The 21471-nt window shown below is 35.0% G+C and overlaps 2 protein-coding genes across 3 annotated transcripts; both read right to left on the reverse strand.

Annotated features, from left to right (window-relative positions):
• Positions 1-2457: 2457 nt before the first annotated feature.
• On the reverse strand, positions 2458-8144 carry LOC144430454 (lactadherin-like). 2 transcript variants are annotated; one of them, XM_078118391.1, is made up of 4 exons: positions 7867-8144; positions 5511-5669; positions 5040-5206; positions 2458-3111 (listed from the first exon to the last, which is right to left on the reverse strand). In XM_078118391.1, exons 1-4 carry the CDS (start codon positions 8120-8122, stop codon positions 2956-2958), a joined length of 738 nt encoding a protein of 245 aa, XP_077974517.1. In that variant the 5' UTR covers positions 8123-8144; the 3' UTR covers positions 2458-2955. The 2 variants fall into 2 exon arrangements, with proteins under 2 accessions (XP_077974517.1, XP_077974518.1); XM_078118392.1 differs by lacking the exon at positions 7867-8144 and adding an exon at positions 5864-5894.
• Positions 8145-13023: 4879 nt separating this feature from the next.
• LOC144430451 (microfibril-associated glycoprotein 4-like) lies at positions 13024-20009 on the reverse strand. The gene is made up of 8 exons (XM_078118386.1): positions 19831-20009; positions 19486-19570; positions 18320-18415; positions 17933-18019; positions 17686-17837; positions 17293-17389; positions 17024-17123; positions 13024-14467 (listed from the first exon to the last, which is right to left on the reverse strand). Exons 1-8 carry the CDS (start codon positions 19870-19872, stop codon positions 14149-14151), a joined length of 978 nt encoding a protein of 325 aa, XP_077974512.1. The 5' UTR covers positions 19873-20009; the 3' UTR covers positions 13024-14148.
• Between the last annotated feature and the right edge of the window lie 1462 nt (positions 20010-21471).

The following is a 21471-nucleotide window of genomic DNA, read 5'->3' on the forward strand; positions in this document are numbered from 1 at the left end:
TATGCATTAGCATTTAGGCTTAACAATACATTATTGTTTCAATCTTTATTATGCTAAGCGATGAGAAACTAGATTTAAACGCCAAAAGCAGGTTGAACACCTAACTCGCCAATGACGAGGGAGCTAATTTCTGGAATGAGTTCTCACTACTACGTCATCGAAGGCCGTTTCCGATACTGGGTCGATTTTCGTTGAAGCGGTTTTTAAAAATTCCTAAGTAGAAAACTAAGTCCACTTTATGCAAGCGGTAAACGTTAAAAATCTTAAAATAATATATAGAATCAAATTTTCCACAAAAATGTGTGCGTGATAACCCACCTTTAAGCCACAAAATGTTGCCTATTATTCAAAGTATTGTCGTGTGACGTCAAAAACGTATTGGAAACGTCTTTCATCATTCTTTAAAGCGTGGTTCTCAAACTTTTTAAATCACGACTCCTTTTAAGAATTTGTCAAGTCTTGCGAACATCTCAAAAATAACTCGCTAACAATAATCTACAAAGAACAGATATTAAGGCGAAAGTATATTTTATTCGAAAAACACGTCGGAAATACTTGGATGAAAAATAAATATCCAAAATAAAGAAATTTAAAGATTCAAAATAAGATCAAATCTAAGAAATATTTTTTAATTTCAATTAGCCTGGCGCCCCCTCGAAAATTTTGCTACGCCCTCAGCACCCCCAATTTGGATGGCACCCAACCGTGAAAGAACCACTGATTTAGCAGATGATATTGTATACTTTTAAATAACAGTGAACAAATTGATTCATTTTAATCGCGCTGAAGTCCTATTTTTTCGGTTTTTCAACCTGCATCTCTTTCTTCAATTTTGCCCCAAATATGACCCATGATTAACTAGATATTATGCCCCTAATAATCCGAAATTTCTAAACTTTAAATGATAGGGAAAATTCTCAAAAACATTGCCTGATACAATCTTTCAACGTTTCTTCCAGTTTACCGCCATTCTTGGTTTTCCATTACTTATAATGGTAAAATATTATGTTCAAAATTAAAAGCATTATCAGAGTAACAGTGTTTCGTGATTGATCGAAATGATCTAGTTATTGGTCATGAAATGGGATCCTTTTTCCAATTGTTGTTTATTCAAATCTTCTTCTTGTTGTTGCTGTTTTTTGTTGTACGGGAACAATTGGCCTTTCTATCGATTTTCGAATTACCTGTTCTGTGAACACGGTTGCACCAAAATGTTGCTGTTTCGTTAATTCAATGGTGATTATGGGAACACTGGGATTAAGGGGGGACACTACGCATTAATATCTCTTTGTTTGATGACATTTTGACTTGAATATAATAAGTGTAATATATATACAATTGAGTATGAAATGAAATGGGGTTCAGTGATATGTGACCTGTCATTATTCAAAATTTAGTGAGTGCAACCGGGTGTAAATCTTCTCTTCTTTCACGTCATTTCGTCAAATAAAACTCAAGCAAACGCTTCTAAAATGCCATGAGTAAGGTTTTAGAGCCTATTATTTGACAAAAAAAACGTTCTTTTTTAAAATTGACCATTGGATAACAGTTTGAATAGAGGGAATCCTGTTGCCCTGATTCAAATATATTTCTTGGAAACGTCTTTCTTTGGAACAGTGGTTCTCAAACTTTTTAAACCTCGTCTCATTTTAGAATTTGCCTTGCGCCTCACCTGAAATATAACTAGCTAACTAACACCGAGTTATAAATGAATAACATTTTGAATGTCTGGGCTCCTAGGCTCCAGCCTACCTGGCCTAATGGTAAAAATCCGATACTGCTATAAGCCCAATGTCAAAACGCAAAACAGTTATATTTTCTTACCGTTGCCACAGTGCCGCGTTCCCTAGCGGTCGTTATCTGATGAATTATTTCTATTCCCGTAGTGTGTGTACCACTTCGGGGCTACGCCATAATTTTATTCCGATTTTCCTTATTTTATTCACAAGTTCGGGGACTGTCTGTGGTGGCCCAGTGAACATACCCCCCCATAGGCTTCCGTCCCTTTACACAACGACAACTTGATGTGAAGTAGGCGAACAAAATTAATTACCTCCATATTGGTACACACTTCTGGAACGCCGCATTGTCAACTGCACGCCTAATGACAAAACATATAACAGGTTTATTGTCGATGTGCGCTACCTCGAACAACAGTTGACTACTGCCTTGATCTAATCTGATCGGCGAAATAAAATATTCTGTAATTATTCCACCAGATGGGGAATAGGTTTTTTTACAGGAAGGTATGACCGATAAATGCCGTCAGCGACGTTATCATGAATTTGCGAGTTAAGCAGCCATTTGAGACATTGTTTAATCAAAAGTGTGTGATATATATTTTGTGATGTAGTAATACAATTAGCATTTGACAATTGTCGCTAACTTAATTTCGTACGCTTTTTTAGCAAAAAGACCTGGCCCCAGTCCCAATGTTGTAGAACTTACAGATACATAGCATATTGTATTGCAAAACAACAAAGATATCTAGTAGCTGACATAGAATGACAAATGAGAAAAAATTCATCGAACACTAAAAACATTGATATGGCAATAATGTAGAATAGGTATATTATATACACGGTAAAAAACTGAATGAATGCCAGAAGTGTATTTAACGGAGAGCCATGCTCAAATAGATTAACACGAAGATCAACGCGAAGCAGAACAGTCCCACAATTGGGGAAAATGGATTGTTTTAACTTCGCGCTCTATGAATATTGAGAGTTGGAAAATAAAATCAAAAAATTTAATATTGCGTGGCGTGCATTCAAACTAAATCGTGGATAAAATGGAACAAAGAAAAAAACTGAAGAATAGAAATCAACGAAAGACATGCGTTTTAACATCACCGTATAACAGATTGGTATTTGCTGTTAAATCTAACCCGGTGTAAAATTATTAGTATTGTAATTATAGGAATCTCGGGATATTGACAAGTTGATTCCATGTCAGTTACAATAAACCATGACACATTCCATCAATGTATTCCAATCTCATGCTCATGTAGCTTTTCCATGTTTGAGGATAAACTCGAATGTATCGACATATTATCACATGCGGAAACATGTTGGTTACCTTGGTGCTTCTGTCATTATTTCCAGTAAATATCTGAAATATAAATAAGGATCAAAGTAATCAGAATAATCTCGATATTAAGTAGATTGCTATAGCAGATATTTCGGTTTAAATAATGAATGGTCGATGTAGAATGTAGAAAGGCTCGTTAATAAACTGTCTTCTTCGAGTAGTAGTGCAGTATTTCTATACACCCTGTCACTCAGGCGCGCAGCCAGGATTTATTTTCAAAAGGGGGTTCCCATTGCCGTCTGTAACAGTCACGGCAATAGACCTTATTCATTAAAAACCCATCCTACGCGCAAAAAGAAAAGTGATGTAAAAAAAACAATTTTAACATTAGCTCTTATGGGGAATGTGATCACCAAAGCAGAAATTTGCTTTTTTTGTAATTTTTTAGGTATTTTTCATTGTATACGTGAGCAGTTTTGAAGATAGAATATTTTTTACATCTTTTCGATATTTTTATCATGATAAATGGTCAAGATTTTTGATAATCGTTCATTAAAATTTTAATGAGCGCGGTGTTTCCGATGACGGCATTCTCACTAGACCATGAGATTCTGCCAACGCAGTTACGTGACGTCATAATGGCGCACTGTGACTTAGGCAGAAATGTGTCTATGACTTGGGGACATACGCAATTTTGCAATTTTACTATATGCACCAGTCCTGAAAACTAAACATTTCAAAAACGAATGTAATTCTCAGTATCTAAATGTCTAATCCCCAAAATAGCTAATCAGTTTCAATTACATTATTTTTTATGTTTAAAAATATATATTTCATCAATATAACATGTTCTGCACACCCACCGAAATAAGACGGCAATGCACCCAATATAAAAGCCAACCAAGGTGAATTGGACTCGGAGAGTGAATATCACAAGTGCACGCCTTCCTATACTGTAGTATAAATTCAAATTAATACGCGCTAAGCTAGAATCCGAGATGCAAAAACTCGAAAATACTTCGACGAGGTTATTTTGCCTTTGTGACGTCACAATCGTCCTGCGGTAACGATGATAATTCATTATGACAAAACAATTGCACAAATGTCATACTAAATCTTCATTTTTATGGGTTCCGGAATTCTTAAAAAAAATCTGAGTTAACAAACAGGTGCGCAGCATTACATAAATACCTATTTTATAAAAATCTCAAAATCGCCAAAAATGATTTACGCAATTCGGTTATTAGCGTGACGATATGAAGTATACCAGTAAATCAAAAATACATATTCACCGCCTCGAAATCCACGCCGAACAATCGCCGCGATTACGCCACTTGTTAAAAGAGCCGACTTTTCAACGAAAAATGATGCAAAGTAATCGATTCATGACCGATACGGACAAAATTAAAATGTCTTTTAAATGTCATCAGGAACTGATTTTTTTTATAATGACATCACAGTCTCAATAATCGAATTTGACGGCACTAACATGAGTCTATCGTTTCAAAAACTGAAATCTTTGACTGGCGAAATAAACCAAGTATTATTATGACGTTTATATGATGTTTATTATGACGTCACGAAAGCAAGCTAGTTTTAGTAGCAAGTTTTAGTCTATAAGTCTAAAACACCACGGCATTCCGCGGAAATAAAAATGTGTGGTGAACTGCCCGACCCGAATTCACCGTGTTTCGATTTTAGCGACGATATGTTTCTAAACGCCGACCTACATAATGTGTGCCGTAGGTAGGCACACGAAACCATGCGATTTTCAATGCCTAGAAAAGTGTTATTAGACTGTCGTGGGCCTCGAAAAAACTTATATTGTTTACGGTTTTATTTTCAGTATTTCATATTGCCGCTTTTCAATCAAAATATCACGATGATGAAAACAATCGGCGATTTTAGCACGCGTTATCGACGACTTTTTCAGTTTTCGAAAAAAATTTAAAAGAGGGGGGTCGACCCTGATCCCGGATTTAAACAACTACAATGAAATACCATCTTACCTTGTCTGAACCATTTTCCTGTAGTGTGATCAATGCGCTGGTAGAATTCCCATACGATATTTTGAAAGACCTAACCCATTCATCCCAAGTTTGGATTCCTTGTGTCACGATTCCTCCTATTGGTTTGGGTGCTTTGAAATCAATCTGATGCCATTCTCCTATCGCATCTATCAAAAGTTGTTCAAATTAGCAACACAGTATAATTTAGTACAAATTATAATTCACTGTATGTATTCTAGATGATCTGACTTATTGTCAAAATTTGGTGTCAAATAATTCAGAATTTGTTTTTGAGCTCTAAATATAACTTATGTAAAGGTCATTTATGACATGATTCAAAAATTATTCAAATACGCCTGTATAATTGAGGTATTGGAAAAAAAGTTATTGCGTTTGTAAAAGTTACATGCAAATATCAGTGATTTTAAATGATTCTTCCAATTATAATTATTTAAAATCAAAAACACTTACTTTTACCAGTACCCCAGTGTGGCCACTTTCCACCAGAACGATCCAGATTGTCCAATCGACCATAATAAGCTTGATAATTGCCACCAGCAATCGATGAAGCTGTGATTTGTGTGTCAGCAATAATATGACGATTCTTTACACCCATGTAGCACATCTCAGCTGAAAATTTTTATCAAAATTATAAGCTAGTATATATTTTATAATATGATTTTTCATTCCCTAATTGTCTCATTCGTATAAGCTGGGAACACTGAACATTTCGTGAACATTACTTAAACCGGGAATATGAAAATACAATTCGACGTAATAATTTGCATATGTAAATATATATTCATATGTAATAGGATACTTACGATTTGTCATCATCGCCATGAGCCCTTTATTCATTAACTCTTTGAACCCTGAAAGCCGCTAAACCGGCTTTCCCGAGAAAGTCTTCTGACGCTGAAAGCCGGTTTAGCGGCTTTCGCATCCCGTAAGAGGTATGCAACTTTGAAACCTCATATCTCGCGAACCATTTATTATATTTAGACAAGTTTTACATCGTGTGAAAGATAATCTACAGGACTAAGTATAATTTTAAAATTGAGATAAAATATGGTGATCATCTTATAAAAAATGGCAAAATTAAAAAGCATAAAAAACTTCTGAAAATTGCTCAAATCTAATTGACAAAACTTAAATTTGTTTTCGATTAAACCTAGTACATTATCGACAAAATTTGTAGAATTTGAAGATAGCTTTCCAGTGATACCATTAGATTGAACTTATGTTGCACCATTCAAATTTTAGAAGCATTTTTATTCGTGATTTTGTTTGTCACAAGATCGAGGCGACGTCAAGGTGACGTAAATAACGACCTAACACATTTACGCCGTTACGCAGCGACGTTAAGCAATTACGTTGGCACGTAGCACGTTTACGTTTCATACGAGAAACACTTTTCCTCGCATGCTCGTAACGTCATTTACTTAAGTTCGTACTCGTGAAGCGACTTACGACTTGTAAACGATACACGGGGAAATTTACGCATTACATCGGTTCGACTAAAACACACAATACGCAGTGTTATTGCCGTTTTAATTGCATAAAGATATGAAAAATACGAATAGCCAAAATAAGAATTTTTAGAAACAGAATGATGGAACATATCGATGGATGCATTGTTTAGCGCCATTGCTGAGTTTTATTGTGCCATATTTTCTTCTTCCGATAGATGAATACTATCCAATATTTCATCTGGACAAAGCTTTCGTTTAAAATCCATTGTAAATATAGCGATATCAGGAATGTAGCGTATATGCAGTAATTTCGAAAATCTAATGAGGCTGCAAAATGTAAAACACTGACCAGGTGAGCTACTGGTGCCACCATGTCTTCCGTGTACCCGTTATCAGTTTTTTTTTATTCAATCTTCATGATATCCAACGGTGAATAATTAGCCTTGATGTTTCCGGCGGAACCTCATAAATTCATGAGGATCAAATATTTCGTTTTGGCCATTCATTTTCGTCCCATATCCAAATAGTAAACGTATATAAAATGGCCTTTATATTCTAGCAATTTTGCTATGTTCGATCAAAATTCGTCTGAAAGGGTTTTATCTGCGGCCGAGGATATGATACTAATGCAATGAAGCCACAATCTGCACTCAAGCTGTGAACGACCAGATGTGCAATTGCGCAATATACCTCACGCAAAGAGTTACGCACGATACGTCGCATGAACGTTATCACGACAATGTCGTCGTCGCCCTTTGCGTCCTTACGCAAACTTGGCGTCAAATAGTTGATAAATTTTGTTCGCAAACCATTTGAATCGATAGTACAAATTCTGCAATAAAATGAGTTATGCGTATGTTAAGAAAGTCATACGTATATTCTCCGAAAGGTAATTTTGTATACTTTTCAAAATTGTACTTATATTGATGATACATTTCTAAGAAATGTATTAAATATTACCAAAATACAAAAAAATAGTAGATGAGGCTACAAATAGGCTTACACATCCCATCAAAACATCTCGTGAAAAATAATGCCAGTTAAAAATAAAAGACTAGATAAGCTTTTATATGATATATTACAGACCATCTGATATCTGATGGTTTAGAAGTTATTTTGATTTAAAATTAGGAATATTACAATTTTTTAACGCGTCGAATCGATGCGACGCCGTGGGAGGTCAGGGTGAGAGAGTATCGTCGTTCTGGGGATTCAGAGTTCAAAGAGTTAAGAAAGAATCTTGAAAGAAAAAAAAACAAGAACGTTGAAATATGTATTATGTATAACATGTAATAATTGAAACGTAATTAACCAATTACAATACATTTCCGAAATTATTCGTTTCAAACAATCACCTTCCAACTTCTTTATTCTTTCTTCTAGATGTCCCGCTGTTCCAAGTTCACCCCGTTCTCCTTTTATTCCGGGCAATCCGCGTGTTCCTTCTATTCCTCTTTTTCCTGGCCTTCCTTGACACTGACTCGAATCACATCTGGCGAGACTCGCATTGCCGTTTGCCACCACGTGTGAACAAAATTCATACAATGTCGGCATATGACATAACACACAGGGACAGAGCAAAATCAAGGTGACAGTAACGGTAAATTGCATATTAGATTTGCAGATAATATTTTCTGAAATACATCAGCAGAATCGGATTAAAAATGTACAAATGGAACGTTTTGAACATATGAAGCATGCGTTCCAGTTAAATCAGCTCTATAAAAGTAGTAGTATGGGGTGTTGGCAATATCTCAATATTTGAAGATACGCTATTTACAACTTGCACTTGTTTACTCAAATGTTATTATGACGTATGAAAATCTACCTACTTATATCCTACCCTCTGAAAGTTAGATATCTGAATTAGAAGCATGGCGGGTGGGGTACAAAGTAATTGACGAAAGCATTTCATTCAAAATTTTCAAATACCTATTCTCATTTCTTTGACCGTGCCACACAAACTTATTACTGGTTATGAAAAACTTACAATACCTAAATAAATAAAAATATTGATCGATCGATCATCGTCAGATTTCATAAAAAACTTACATTTCCTAATTTATAATATTGTATAAACATTATGTTCTCCAAACGATTATGCATTTTTGAACTGTACAAATGTTCATTGTATCAGAAATTCATTTTCAAGAAAAAGAAAAAAAAAAAACAGACGTAACTTACGTCCAATATACCATTACAGGTAGGGATGGGCAATATAGAATACCGGATTCCAAAAATATCCGATAACTTGATTCGGTTTCAGCCCATTCAGCGCCTAGTGTAAATTTTCATTTTTTGGAATTCTATTTTAAGTAATGAGCGTTTTCTCTCGCGACAAAATCTCTCTCGTTTCACTATACGCATGTTTTCTGGCCCGCAACCCGCAAAGAAGGCCGGAATCAGAACACGGTAAATCCAGCTTGCATATATGTACCAGACGTTAGGTGTCAAAACATTATTTGCGGTTAATTCAGATCAAATTTTAGTTTTCACGACACTCCGTTTCCGAAAATACAAAGTTATATCGCAAAACAAGGCGTTTTGTTAAATTTATTTTTCACACACAATGGAACTTATATTTTTCGGAATTCAAGTCGCCAATGAATCCGTTCCTATCGTCCGACACTCGTTTGGTCGAGTCACGGGCGGTATTTTAGTCGACGCTAAATCATAAAAGTTGCCACACCTAGCGAAGACAGTTCTCTTATCCGGCCCTAACATTATGCAAACGTATCGCCAAGCCTGGGTAGATGGATATATAACGATTATAGGTCAAAATTGTGATTTTGCAATAGAAATGATTTTGTCTATAAATGTTATTTTCCGAGTTTCCGAGCAGAAAAAAAACACGCTGACATACTTGATTATAATTGATAGTCGTTAAATTAGAGCGCCCTACCGAAGGCGACACCCGTAGCGGTTGCAGAAATTGCAGTGGCTTCAATCTGGCTTGTGGGTTTTCATCGCTCTCACAGGTTTCGACTCACATTAACATTACTTTTAACGTTTTTCAATAATTCATTTTTTTTGTATTTCACAATTTAGTATTAAAGTGTATAAAGAACTATTTATTTCAACATATAAGTATTTTCGGATTCCATGAATTTTGAACAATTCAAAGCAAAAAGTAATTTGTTAATATTTTATATTCCATTGCCCTGTTTGGTAACAAATAAAATTTAATGCTCAGAGTATTTTCAATTAAATACAAAGGTAGAGTAGTACATTCACAATTTTGCTTTTTCGAAAATTGTAATCTATAAATATGGTGGGAAAATTCAAACATTTGTATAACAATAAAAATAGAATAGGATTCGATATTCTGGATTCGATTCAAGTATTCTAGAATACTCTAGAATAGTAAATTATTTTGTATTGCCCATCCCTAATTATCATTTCTTTGACTGTGTCACGTGTTCTAATCACTGGTGTTGACAAAGTTAGAATAGACCAATAAATAGAAAATGGGATTCTGTTTTGAACTTAGTTGGGACGTTAATTATCAAACAAAAACTTCGTCAGATTTCACAAAAAACTCTTCACATTTTCTAATTTATAATATTTTATATCCATTATGTTCTTCAAACTATTATGCATTTATTTTTGAACTGTACAAATGTTCAATGTACCAGAAATTCTTTTTCGAGAAAAAAACAATCAATTGGACTTAATTTACGTCCAATAAAGTATTACCGGTATCCAAGTTTAAAATAGCTCAAAATAATTAGGACACCGTTGTGTCATTAGAAAATTATTTTATTATAAATTAATAAATGAACTCCGTCATATTTTTTACTTATTTTATTCAAATTTGGAAATCTTATTCAATTTACTATTGCACAGATGTAAGAGCAACAAAAATGATATTTTTTAATTTCGCCAAATGTTTGAATAAAATCGAATGATTCGAGATTCGGCGTTTCTCATTGAATTAATAATGGAGAATTTACGACAAAACTAACCATTTAAATCAAACAATTTGCTTGTGGTGCTACCCACGGACTCGTCTGCACTTCACAATTCAGTACTCGCTCTTCACGTTTTGAACATTCTTGTCTGGTTGTTCTACAAAGCTGTTATTCGTCTGATTTATATAATATCGGAGTAAAGTATTTTTGTATAAATTAATTTCTGTTTTAGACAGAATCGGGACATTTAAGTAAACGTAATACTCTCTAATTAAATTTAGGGGTGACTCAAGTTAAGTATGTGGCGAACTTGCATAGGTTAATTTGATGTTTTTCAATTTTGAGGTTTGGTAATATCTTGTTATCTTGAAAACATTCTCCAAAGTAGATTTCTAAGAAGTAAATAAGATTAATAGCGTTTAGAACTGGGTTACTCTTTCTTGGTAATTATTGGTAAACTTTTCTGGCAAATAACATCTATTTAATAAAAATTACGAAAGAATTATTAAAACCAGTGAATTACGAAGGTTCTATTTGAAGACAATTAACTTCGCTATGTAAATGGGGTGAATACTGGGACGAAGAAATTTGGGAAGTCTCTACCACGAGCTCACGTCATAAATTATAACTGGAAACATTACGAGTCATCTCTAAATCAAGGGGACACAACATGCGATCGCGGCGGTGTGTGTTTCAACTGCACTGTAAGCACAATGCAAGAATATTTGAGACGTAATTAAAGGTGGGGGCGTAATAAACAGTCGTGGGCTATAGCACATTCGCGAAACTTGTTCCGTTTATAGAAATAGATCGTACCTAACCAAATTGTCTCCTAAGATTAAGGAAAGACCTTGACGACCACCAAGCTCTCCCATCCCATCAGAAGATAAAATATATGTATTAGAATACATGTTTAATTGATTTGTAATAATCTTGTTTTTTTCACTTCACTTTATTTTTTGTATTGTCGGGTGCGATAATAATGTATGGAGTGCTACAAATGCGCAATAGTACAAAAATTATAAACAGATTAATAAGCGAATTTATCTTTGAGAATGTCACTGTTTGGCTGCTACAAGAAAAAAATTCATTACCGTCTTAGGCACGAGTATATGAGATATGTGAATCCAAATTTCTAATAAAAAACGACCAAAAAAAAAAATACTTTGATTTCAGTCGCGACCGTACTGCTTATACTAAAACGTACATGTAGGAACAAGGATGTGCACTCCTGCTCTAATTATTGAGATTTTGTTATGTTGCATAGTTTACGTCTCATTGATTAGCTCGGCGCCAAGGAGACTCGAGGCCAAGCAGACTGACGCACGAAAACCGCACTGCAAAACACCCTGTCTGCAATCCTGTCAACCACGGTTCACGTAACCGAGCAAAATTGAGCAAAATTTTTAGTAGATAAAAATTTTAGTAAATTTTAGTAGAGCAAAAAGTAGATATTTTCATTACAACACTCATTAGGCAATAGAATTCCTTTTTCAGAAAAAAAAAAAAATTAATTTGCTCCAGTTTAAGGGTGAACAAACGGTTTTGTTTCGGGGACTTCCTTATTTGGATGATATCAAGCTTTTCATTACTTACCTTAACAGTTAAACCTTTGCGCTATTTCACAGGTTTCGTGTTCGGAAATAAAAAATGAAAAACTTGCGACGTACCGATTATTGACAAATTCTGAGAAATATAATTATCTTGCGGCCTGTGTATTTTGATATAAAATGCATTATAACATAAAGCAATGAATTTTAATTCTCAGACAGGAAATTTATTTTTTAAAAATTTAGGGCTCGGATTAATTCTTCGATTATCTGTTTTATAGCGAACAACCAATTTTATAATTTATGTAAATTACATCATTGGCGATAACGTCATCAATATTTAATATATTTATATATGCTTGGTAAATTTGTTTAATAGTCGTATATTTAATCTCAAATTGATTTTTTTTATATAATCATTTTCGAAATATGACCTTCGACGCACCAGTGAAAATATAATTGAAAACAACATAATAAAATTAATATAATCAAAGTTCCATTTATCAATGCATGGAAGGTATTGACCAATCGTTTGCAGAGAAGCATTCAAATAGTCGTTATTTTCCTTTTTCTTTTACGGATCAGAGATCAACGTATTGACATGTCATATCGGCATTCCGCTTTATGAGCATGTTGCGGGGTACGCAACTGTCTATATATCTGGGGGCTCCTGTGTAGGCTATGTATCACATGACACAACTTTCACCAAGGGTTCTGTACATGCTATGTATCACAGAGCATGACCAAGTAATTGCGAGTCGTGAAATAGAGATAGTTTCAAACATTGACAGCGCAAGTTGCTTTAATGAATGACTGTAATTTATGCTAAAAATATAATGTTAACTGCCTATATATGCCAGATAATTAATTTTCTTAGACAGTTAGATTCATGCCATATATAAATAGAAACTCGCGAATATGCCCTTTCCGGAATAATATAGAAAGACTATGGTTACTGATTTCAAACAAAGGTTAACGCATGTTATCTGTATTTTAAGCTTATGTGATCTGTGAATCTTTTTTTATACATTAGATTGAAACTAAACGTCACTTCATCTTAAAATTTATATTTAACATTAGCCGTGAAATAAATGTATGAGCAAAAAACAATATAGTATGAAAGAGTCTTTTCAGAATAGCGCCAACGTTAAAAGATATTTTGACCTGGTTTAGATAAGCGTAGCCAGAATTGCTTGTATATTTGATTGCAGCTCTTTATACATTTAACAATTTCACTAAATCAAGCTATATGATTGCTTGCTACGATCTACACACACACGAGACTTCGATCGGTCTACAAATAACATAATTAATATATTTATTAGTAGGTTCCATTACATTTGAACCCACGTACATTTGAACCCATGACAATTGCACCTGTATGCTATTGCACCTATGGAATTTTTTTTAAACCCATACTTATAGTTAAACCCATACTAACCCTAACCCGTGGGTTTTAGGACCCGCATATTGATTGAACCCGTGGATATACGCATGGGTTCAAATGTACATGGGTTCAAATGTACGGTCACCTTATTTGTAGTATCAAATTTCTATACCAGCGGTTCCCAAACTGTCTGTTCGTGTGACGCCAAATTATTAGGGAAAAACACACGGCGCACTTACATGAAAAAAATTGATGCCTTCAAATAAAACTCTATTTTGTGATCGACTCCCTCAGAGGTCGATAAGCATGCAATAGACTTAATGCCAAATGTTCGCACATTGCAGAGTAGCACAATCGAATTGATCCAAATACCTGATAAAGAATACATTCAAAACCTTAATGAAAGTATATGTGGTGAAACTAAATTTCCAACTAACTACAAACGATAAAACATAGACAAGCAACACTTGAGAGAGGGAAAATACGTCATCAACATTTTCGCCTAAATGTTGTACAAAAATATCATAAGGAAACGACTTGAGGCAACGTATTTTTGCCAGGCAAATAACACACACTATTAACAATGAGTGGTGAAAAGTATTAGAATACACAGTAACTATTTATATGTAACCGCTAAAATAGCATAAGTATCACTGCATTATATTACAATGCACTACTTGTTCTGTCTTTATATCTCTTTATACATGCCTTATGTGTTTGGCTAGACAACACATGACATGTTCGGTAATAATGATGTTTCTCGGGTATCTTGGTAATCTTTCATTTACACTAAGCAGATGGACGTATCTTCATCTCGGTGAATTTCAGTGAATAATGATGTCCCCTCCATGTAAACCAATTTATACCGTCCGCGTAGGACTTGTGTTCACCTTCATAGTATTTGGCGTTTAAATTGGACGAATGACAAGCGTGATACCACCATGCTCCTTTGAACTCCACAGCGCAGTTTTTTCCGTAATTATCATGGTCCCTATCCTTTGTCGTGAATTTTAACCCGTTTGTCCCACTGAAAGAATCACCAGCGTTGCCTGAAAAACCAGTCACAGCTACTTGATATTTGACGGCAAAGGATTCAATTTTAAACAATCTGTAACAAAATGATATGATTTTGAAACAAGACATCTCAAAAGCAAATGTTTGATTTATATTAAACTGATGATCGAATTCCTGTCGTAGAAATGGCAGTTTTCTAATCTCGAGTACTTCATTTATGAAATAAAAATGTGCTCATTGTAGCTTTCACATCAGAACACCATGTTCTAGGCTTGCACGTAATTGACAAAAATCAATTCCGTAATTACGGCAAAATCAATTACGTAATGACCCCGTAATTGCGATATTTTTCCACGCATTTAAACCTATCGTAACAACCAATTGAATCCACTTTTTTCCGAATGGGACATTGAAGTTGGGTTTTCCTATTCTTGGCAGTACTACACGCCGGCGGCAGATGTTAAAGACAACTATCAAGGAGTGAATTCAAATCAATTTTATTCTGATTTTTATCTTTTGTGTTAGCTTTGGTTTTTCTTTATCACCTTCGCAAATTAACCGTCCCATTTTTATGCGATCAATTTTATTTTATCATTACCGACACTGGTATACGGATATTTATGGAAACGATAGTTTTTTAAAACCACCTGAGTACTGAATAAAAATTACGGGTTTCTAATTTATTAACCAACAACGATTTCCTCGCGACGAAGACTTGTTTTTGCATTATCCGACATTACTGCCTTGTTAGCATTTTTATAATAATAATTATTGATGTCGACTCATTGACGGTATTCCTATTACCATGCTTCATTTTACATTCAATCATTTCGCGGACTGAATGTTTATAACATTATTTGCGATAAATTTAGATCAAATATTATTTATTTGCGTATAATTTAAATACCGAACTTATATGACATGCCTTCTCCGAAAATACAAAGTTATATCGCAAAACAATGCATTTTGTGACATTTATTTTACACTCACAACTTTTATTTGCTAACTCAAGTCGGCGATCCTATCGGCCAAGATTGACAAAAGTTTGGTCGAGTGCCGGTGATATTCAAGTCGACGATAAATCAAAATAAGTTGCCGCATTTGGTAAGACAGTTAATCATATATGGCCGAAATATTGAGAGGAATTGTGAAAAACATCATGAGCAAGGCCAAGTCCGGACTGATATATAACGATAAAACCGTTAACAGAACATCAAGATTTTGTAATAGAAAATGGATCTCGCACAGAATAAACACACAGGCTCATATTCATTTATATATGATAGCAGTTAAATTTTCAACGGTCCGCGAGGAATCCGTCGTTTTGGATCATTACGCAATCTCTCTTTTGTCGTCATATTGCTATTTGATAAGCGCGACATTAATTATCACGGCGAGGTATGGGCGCGAGTGATCAATCGCTCTTTTCGCTTATTTGGTTCCAATTCGTCGCGAAAGCTCTTCGTTAAATTTCACAAGATAGTCGTGTTGAAAGGTTATGGATATTTTCCTGTTTATACCCCAAGTCTGAAATGAAACAGCCAAAAATAATATGATATTCCATGTTCATATATCAAGTGTTGATATTAACAATAAAGAATGGTTAAGCATTGCTAATCCACACTTGGTGGGGAATTCCCACTATTCAAACGCGTGACTATAAAATAGAATAAAATAGAAACGGAACATATATACCATAAGTAACGGAAAACTGGAACAAGTAAATAATAAATAAAAGTAAAATGGATACAAATGTTTGATAGACCATGTTTGATAGATTGATCTCCTGCGTTCATTAGTCATTTCACCCGAAGAAGTTGAAACCGGGCGTGTTAGCGTCCATCTGTCTTAACACAATTCTTCCCCCTATCTACGGTTATATGTACATTGGCCATGGCCATGCTAGATAAGATGCGAGAGAAGTTGAAACCAGGTGTGTTGGCGTCAATCGGTCTCAACGCAATTCTATCTACGGTTAAGTTGCGGGAGAAGTTAAAACCAAGTGTGTTGGCGTCAAACGGCCCTACTCAGTTCTTGCCCCATTAACTACGTTAATAATTTACATTGGCCACGCCAGATGAGTTGATAATAGGTTAGTAAATGGCAACGCGTCATGCCTTCCTTCACCTACGTAACAAGAGAGAGAAAAACGGCTGCGAATACCGGAACTCTAACTTCTTCTACTTGTTGAGCTTTCATTTTCGCAATCGACGAAATTGACTGCTTTGAAGAAAGCTCGTTTCAATGCAATAATTACGACTTTACGTAATTCGTAACTTCCCTTCCGTAACTCCAAATAATTACGTAATTCCGTAAATCCGTAAATTACGTGCAAGCCTACCATGTTCTTTGTTCACCCACCACAAGATTTGTCTGAATGTACTTAGTGCACATGAGCACAATTTTAGTCTAAAGTAATCGATAAGCTAATAAAGTCTATAGCAGTGATAAGTCATTTACAATAACATAAACAAATGATAAATTAATTTGGTGAGTTGTAAAATTCCCACTTTTTGGTTACTTGTCAATTGCGATTTCACCCAGTATTTTATCCACATTGGTTATAGCAATGAATGGCGAGTTTTTGTTAAATATTTGGGCATTATTATTCAAAGACAAAAGCATTATAAAAAGTCAACAACGGACTCACGAATATTTTGCATATCTTGCATGTCCTTCCCAGTCTTCCATGTCAACTCTGAGTTCATATTTCCTTCCATCGGATGTTAGTTTGTGCAGGGTTTCAAGTCCTGAAAGTAGTCATAACATATATATATCAGGTGTAACTCTAGAAGGCCAGTAGTCCAACAGTGACTTGCAATACTACGCCACGCATTTCAAAACGGTATAAACACTTCCACGGTCATGTTGCATGTGTGTTTGAAGCGTGGTGAACTAGTAGATATTAGTGAAACTTACCTAACCAAAACTCCTTTTCTTTGTTTCCAAATCCGAGCACATAATCGTCCCATCCTCGATAAAAATCAACTAATCCGTCCATCCGACGTTGAAATACCTCAATAATTAATGATTCAAACCAGTCTATTCTTTTGAAAATCAAAATAGTCCTTATGGAACGAATATTGCTTTATTTATTAGACTTTGTGAAATTACGATAATTTTTTAGTTCGATTCGATTCACTATTATTAAAAAATCGGAGTGTCTCAATTCATTATAATGAAGTCACATAACCCAATAATTGACTCGATTTAATAATCGGACTCGAGAAAAACGCGTGACTCAATTTGACTCGCGACGAGCAGTTTTCGTATGAGCACTAATTTATTGTGATATACAAATTGTTTACTCACAGTCCATCCACCTCCATCTGTCTCTAAATCACAAAAAACTTCTATCTTACGACAATTGTGATAAATATCAAAAATGCCTCCATTTCTGCTTAAAATCTTTGCATTACTCAGCAATACTCTTCTGCAATCAGTTGTTTCGTGTATATGACGTTCTTAACAGTAAAAAGTTGATAATTTATACTCAGCATTGCATATTTTTATTCAAGAGCTACATTTGGTGTTGCCGTTTGAAATAAAATCTCAATACCTTTTGCGAGTTCTTCTTCGATATTTGAAATATGTGATGATATTTCAGTCAATTGCTCAGATTGTTCACGAAGTTGCCGAATTTGCTCTGATAAATATGAAAAACATAATATTGCTTAGTCTTGTCTTACGACTGTTTTAAATGGTTTCTATCAAAACATTAATCATTTTTTAACGTTGTAATTGGCGTGTATTCGCCCTGTCATCAATTTAATTCAGGAGTCATTATCACTCAGATATTATGTTTCTGTTCTGAATATTGCTTAAGAATAGTTGCGTAGTTTTTAAATCACATCACTTCGTGATTTATGTCATGAGGTACGAAGTCACGACTAAAGCGACACTTTAACGTTAGGGCAATAGGTTATTCGATACAGGCAACGCATACCTTCACGAAGTATCATATTGTCCCACACGACAAATGAGAATATCGTCACAACAACCATAATTCCAGTTGTGTAAAATGCTTTTCGGAGTGGCGAAACTGAAAAATACAACGGTTGTTATTTGCCAGCAACTATTTGCTCAGTTTCGGATTAGATATGAAAATATGAGATTTAGTTTCCGCTTCGGGAGTATACAATGGTGGGATTCGAAGGATTTGCACGAGTTTGAACGAACCCGTTCTTGGAATGTCGCGATATTAGCAAAACCCATGTCAAGGTATGTATGAGAAATGTATATAATTTTCCATGTTTCTACCAGCGCTGCATTACAACATAGCTATAAAATTTGAGAAATCAGACAGTAATTTAGGAAGAAAGGGCTTTACCCTTAGCATTTTCGTTGAAAACTTTTTGTTCCAAATATTTTATTAGATTTCGACAAGTTTCTAATTCTTTTATACGATTTTCATGAGTCTCTATTTTGTTAGTAAACTCAGCATAGTTGCCTGGAAATACAATGCAGGTATAGAATATTACTGGACAAGCAAATGCTGGTTGACTCAATGAGATAGTCAGGCTTGTCCATGGGACATATTTTCTGATGTCTTACCCCGTGGTCGTTTCTCAAGTGAATCCCATACCCATGGACAGCCCTACCAGTGTATCATCACAAAATAAATAATACATACAGTATATGATCAAAACGGGGAGTAAAAAACATTCGAAAAATAAAAAGGATGAAGACTAATCTAGGTTAATCAAGTTGGCTTCTGTCCTGTGTAAAATACAAATGTGTGCTGTCCCATTCCATGGACGTTTCCTATGGACAATTCTGGGCGCTCCCGTAGTATGTGAACCAAGATGGCGGACACTGGAACATAGTATGTGTACCAGATTAGGGTTGGGCCATGATTTTATTCCAACTTTTCTTATTTTAGTTTTATTACAAGTTTGGGGACTAGCCAAGTGACTCCCGTAATATTTGTACCTGAAATTATGGCCTAACCCTAACCTGGTACACATACTACGTTCCAGTTTCCGCCATCTTGGTTCACATACAACGGGAGTACCATAATAGCATACACTGATGGCTGTCTCATATCGAAATGTCTTGCATCTAGAAAGGGATACCTGGATATAGTTGATTTATTGCCATTTCTATGCTAACCTGAATCGCTCGTTGTATTTGATACATCGTCCACAAGGTTGGATATGGTTTCAACATTCTTTAAATCTTCTCCCACCTTTTCGATCTGAGAATTAGAAATAAGGGTATTGATACAAAGCAGATGTTTTTCTCTGTTTACCAAAAAATATGACACTGAATCAAAAAGCATATACGATCATGGTTGCACAAAACTAATTATGTAGATGCAACACGGGATATTTTGGGTTTATGAGCGTCAACACGTGGATAAACACATCGTGGAACGTCGCAAATTTTAATAAATCTATATACCGCAATTCAAATTCAATAAAAATAGCCGCATTATTTGTTTAATAACCTACTTACTTTTCCACCCGACTTCTTCGCACGATTATTTAACGCAGCCATATTCCAAAGTTTCTGAGGACAAAGGTATGGCAATTCTTTCGCGAGGTGCCAAACGCTTTACCTGATACCTCCGGACAATATAAAACAGAATAATGGTAACAATACATGTATCAGTTCCAAAGAATGCACCGGGGATAAATGCGCTGTCACGCTTTTCAGCCGAAACAAAATACTTCAGGCATAGCAGCGCTATTATCGCATATCTACAGCGGGCAAAATGCTAATTTCAATCTATCACTCTGATGTAATCTGGGCAATCTCAAAATGTTACAAGTGTCCAAGATAATTTTGATTAGTTACGATATTTGTTATTTCTTTTTACCAGATCTAAAAATTTGAATTTTATTTTTAGAAAATATTTCATGCTTGAAATATCCCTAAATCCCATCAATATGAAACAAGCAAACCCTGAAATCGTCCAGGTAGAACAGTGTTGAGTTCCCACGCTCGATATTTCAGATTGTATGACATTCAAGACAGCCATTTATACGCCAGTAGGCAGGAGTGAAACGTGCAAACGATATATATAATATAGTATCCATAGAATTCATTTTGATTGTAGAAAAATATAGTTGGTCTGGAATTTAACCATTCGTATTAGCTAACACCGGTAGCGCGTTTTCTAGTTCTGTTTTATAGCAAAGAATCAGAACCATATGAATAATAGCTGAAATATTTACAACAATGTCAAGTTCAGGCATGCCATACTCTGCGCGTTGTAAGACATGTCTACTATTTAAATTACGATGAATGCCCTACGTAACATAGTTTATTGCTCACGAAATACGGGCATTTCGGTATCAATTCGACAATACTCATCTTAACGATATATACATATTTACAATTATTTTTTCACGTTTCACCTCTGTTTATTAATTCGGAAATGTGAAACCTGTATTCAAGTTCGGCAATTCTTTCAAAGTGATTAGTATGGTATGACAAATAATATTTTCTTGATGTTTTTTAATCCTTTTTATGTTATCTATTGGCTTGTACGTATGTGATAGTTTGTACGGTTCAAAGTTTAAACAATTCCATATATTTTTGCTAAGTGAACATGCATCTTTCTCCTGTAAAATCATTTTATTCAAATGTTTCAATTTACATAGGTTTCATTTGCTGTTCCAAATTTATAATCTGGATTTGTTTTATTGACGGCAAATTCGATTATGACGTTCTCGAAATAAACATATTGCTTTGGACTATTTCTATCAAAAGATTTCAATATGATACTTTAGGCTACTCCATTCATACCGGACGATCGAACGAAATTGATCCCACAATCATAATCCTATCCATAAAGTCTTTTGGCACTTAGGATAGGATTTACATATTTATGCCTGGGAAAGGAATGCCGATAAGACGGCTTAATCATATGGCGAACCTTGGCAACTCGTCCAGTTACAGTCTATGTCGTGTATGGGTTTAGTTAGCTAGTTATTTTTATTTAGATGGATGGATTTGATGGTAGTGGAAGCCATAACTGGTCAACAGCTACGGGAACCACCCTGTGGCGTCGAGAGGAGTCCAGCGGCATATTTATCGAATCGAACCTGCGAAGCCAGCAGGGTAATTAGAGGTGCGGTGGTGGGTGTATTT

Source organism: Styela clava, chromosome 12 (assembly GCF_964204865.1).
Source record: "Styela clava chromosome 12, kaStyClav1.hap1.2, whole genome shotgun sequence".
In the NCBI taxonomy this organism is placed as follows: domain Eukaryota; kingdom Metazoa; phylum Chordata; class Ascidiacea; order Stolidobranchia; family Styelidae; genus Styela; species Styela clava.

Coding starts and splice junctions, on each gene's coding strand:
- LOC144430454 (XM_078118391.1), bottom strand. CDS start 8,122: ATGCAATTTACCGTTACTGTCACCTTGATTTTGCTCTGTCCCTGTGTG. Junction 5,207..5,510: donor ACACTGGGGTACTGGTAAAA/GTAAGTGTTTTT, acceptor AACTTTTGATAG/ATGCGATAGGAGAATGGCAT. Junction 3,112..5,039: donor AGGAAAATGGTTCAGACAAG/GTAAGATGGTAT, acceptor TTTATATTTCAG/ATATTTACTGGAAATAATGA.
- LOC144430451 (XM_078118386.1), bottom strand. CDS start 19,872: ATGGCTGCGTTAAATAATCGTGCGAAGAAGTCGGGTGGAAAA. Junction 18,020..18,319: donor CAATATGATACTTCGTGAAG/GTATGCGTTGCC, acceptor CATATTTATCAG/AGCAAATTCGGCAACTTCGT. Junction 17,390..17,685: donor CAGATGGAGGTGGATGGACT/GTGAGTAAACAA, acceptor TTAATTATTGAG/GTATTTCAACGTCGGATGGA.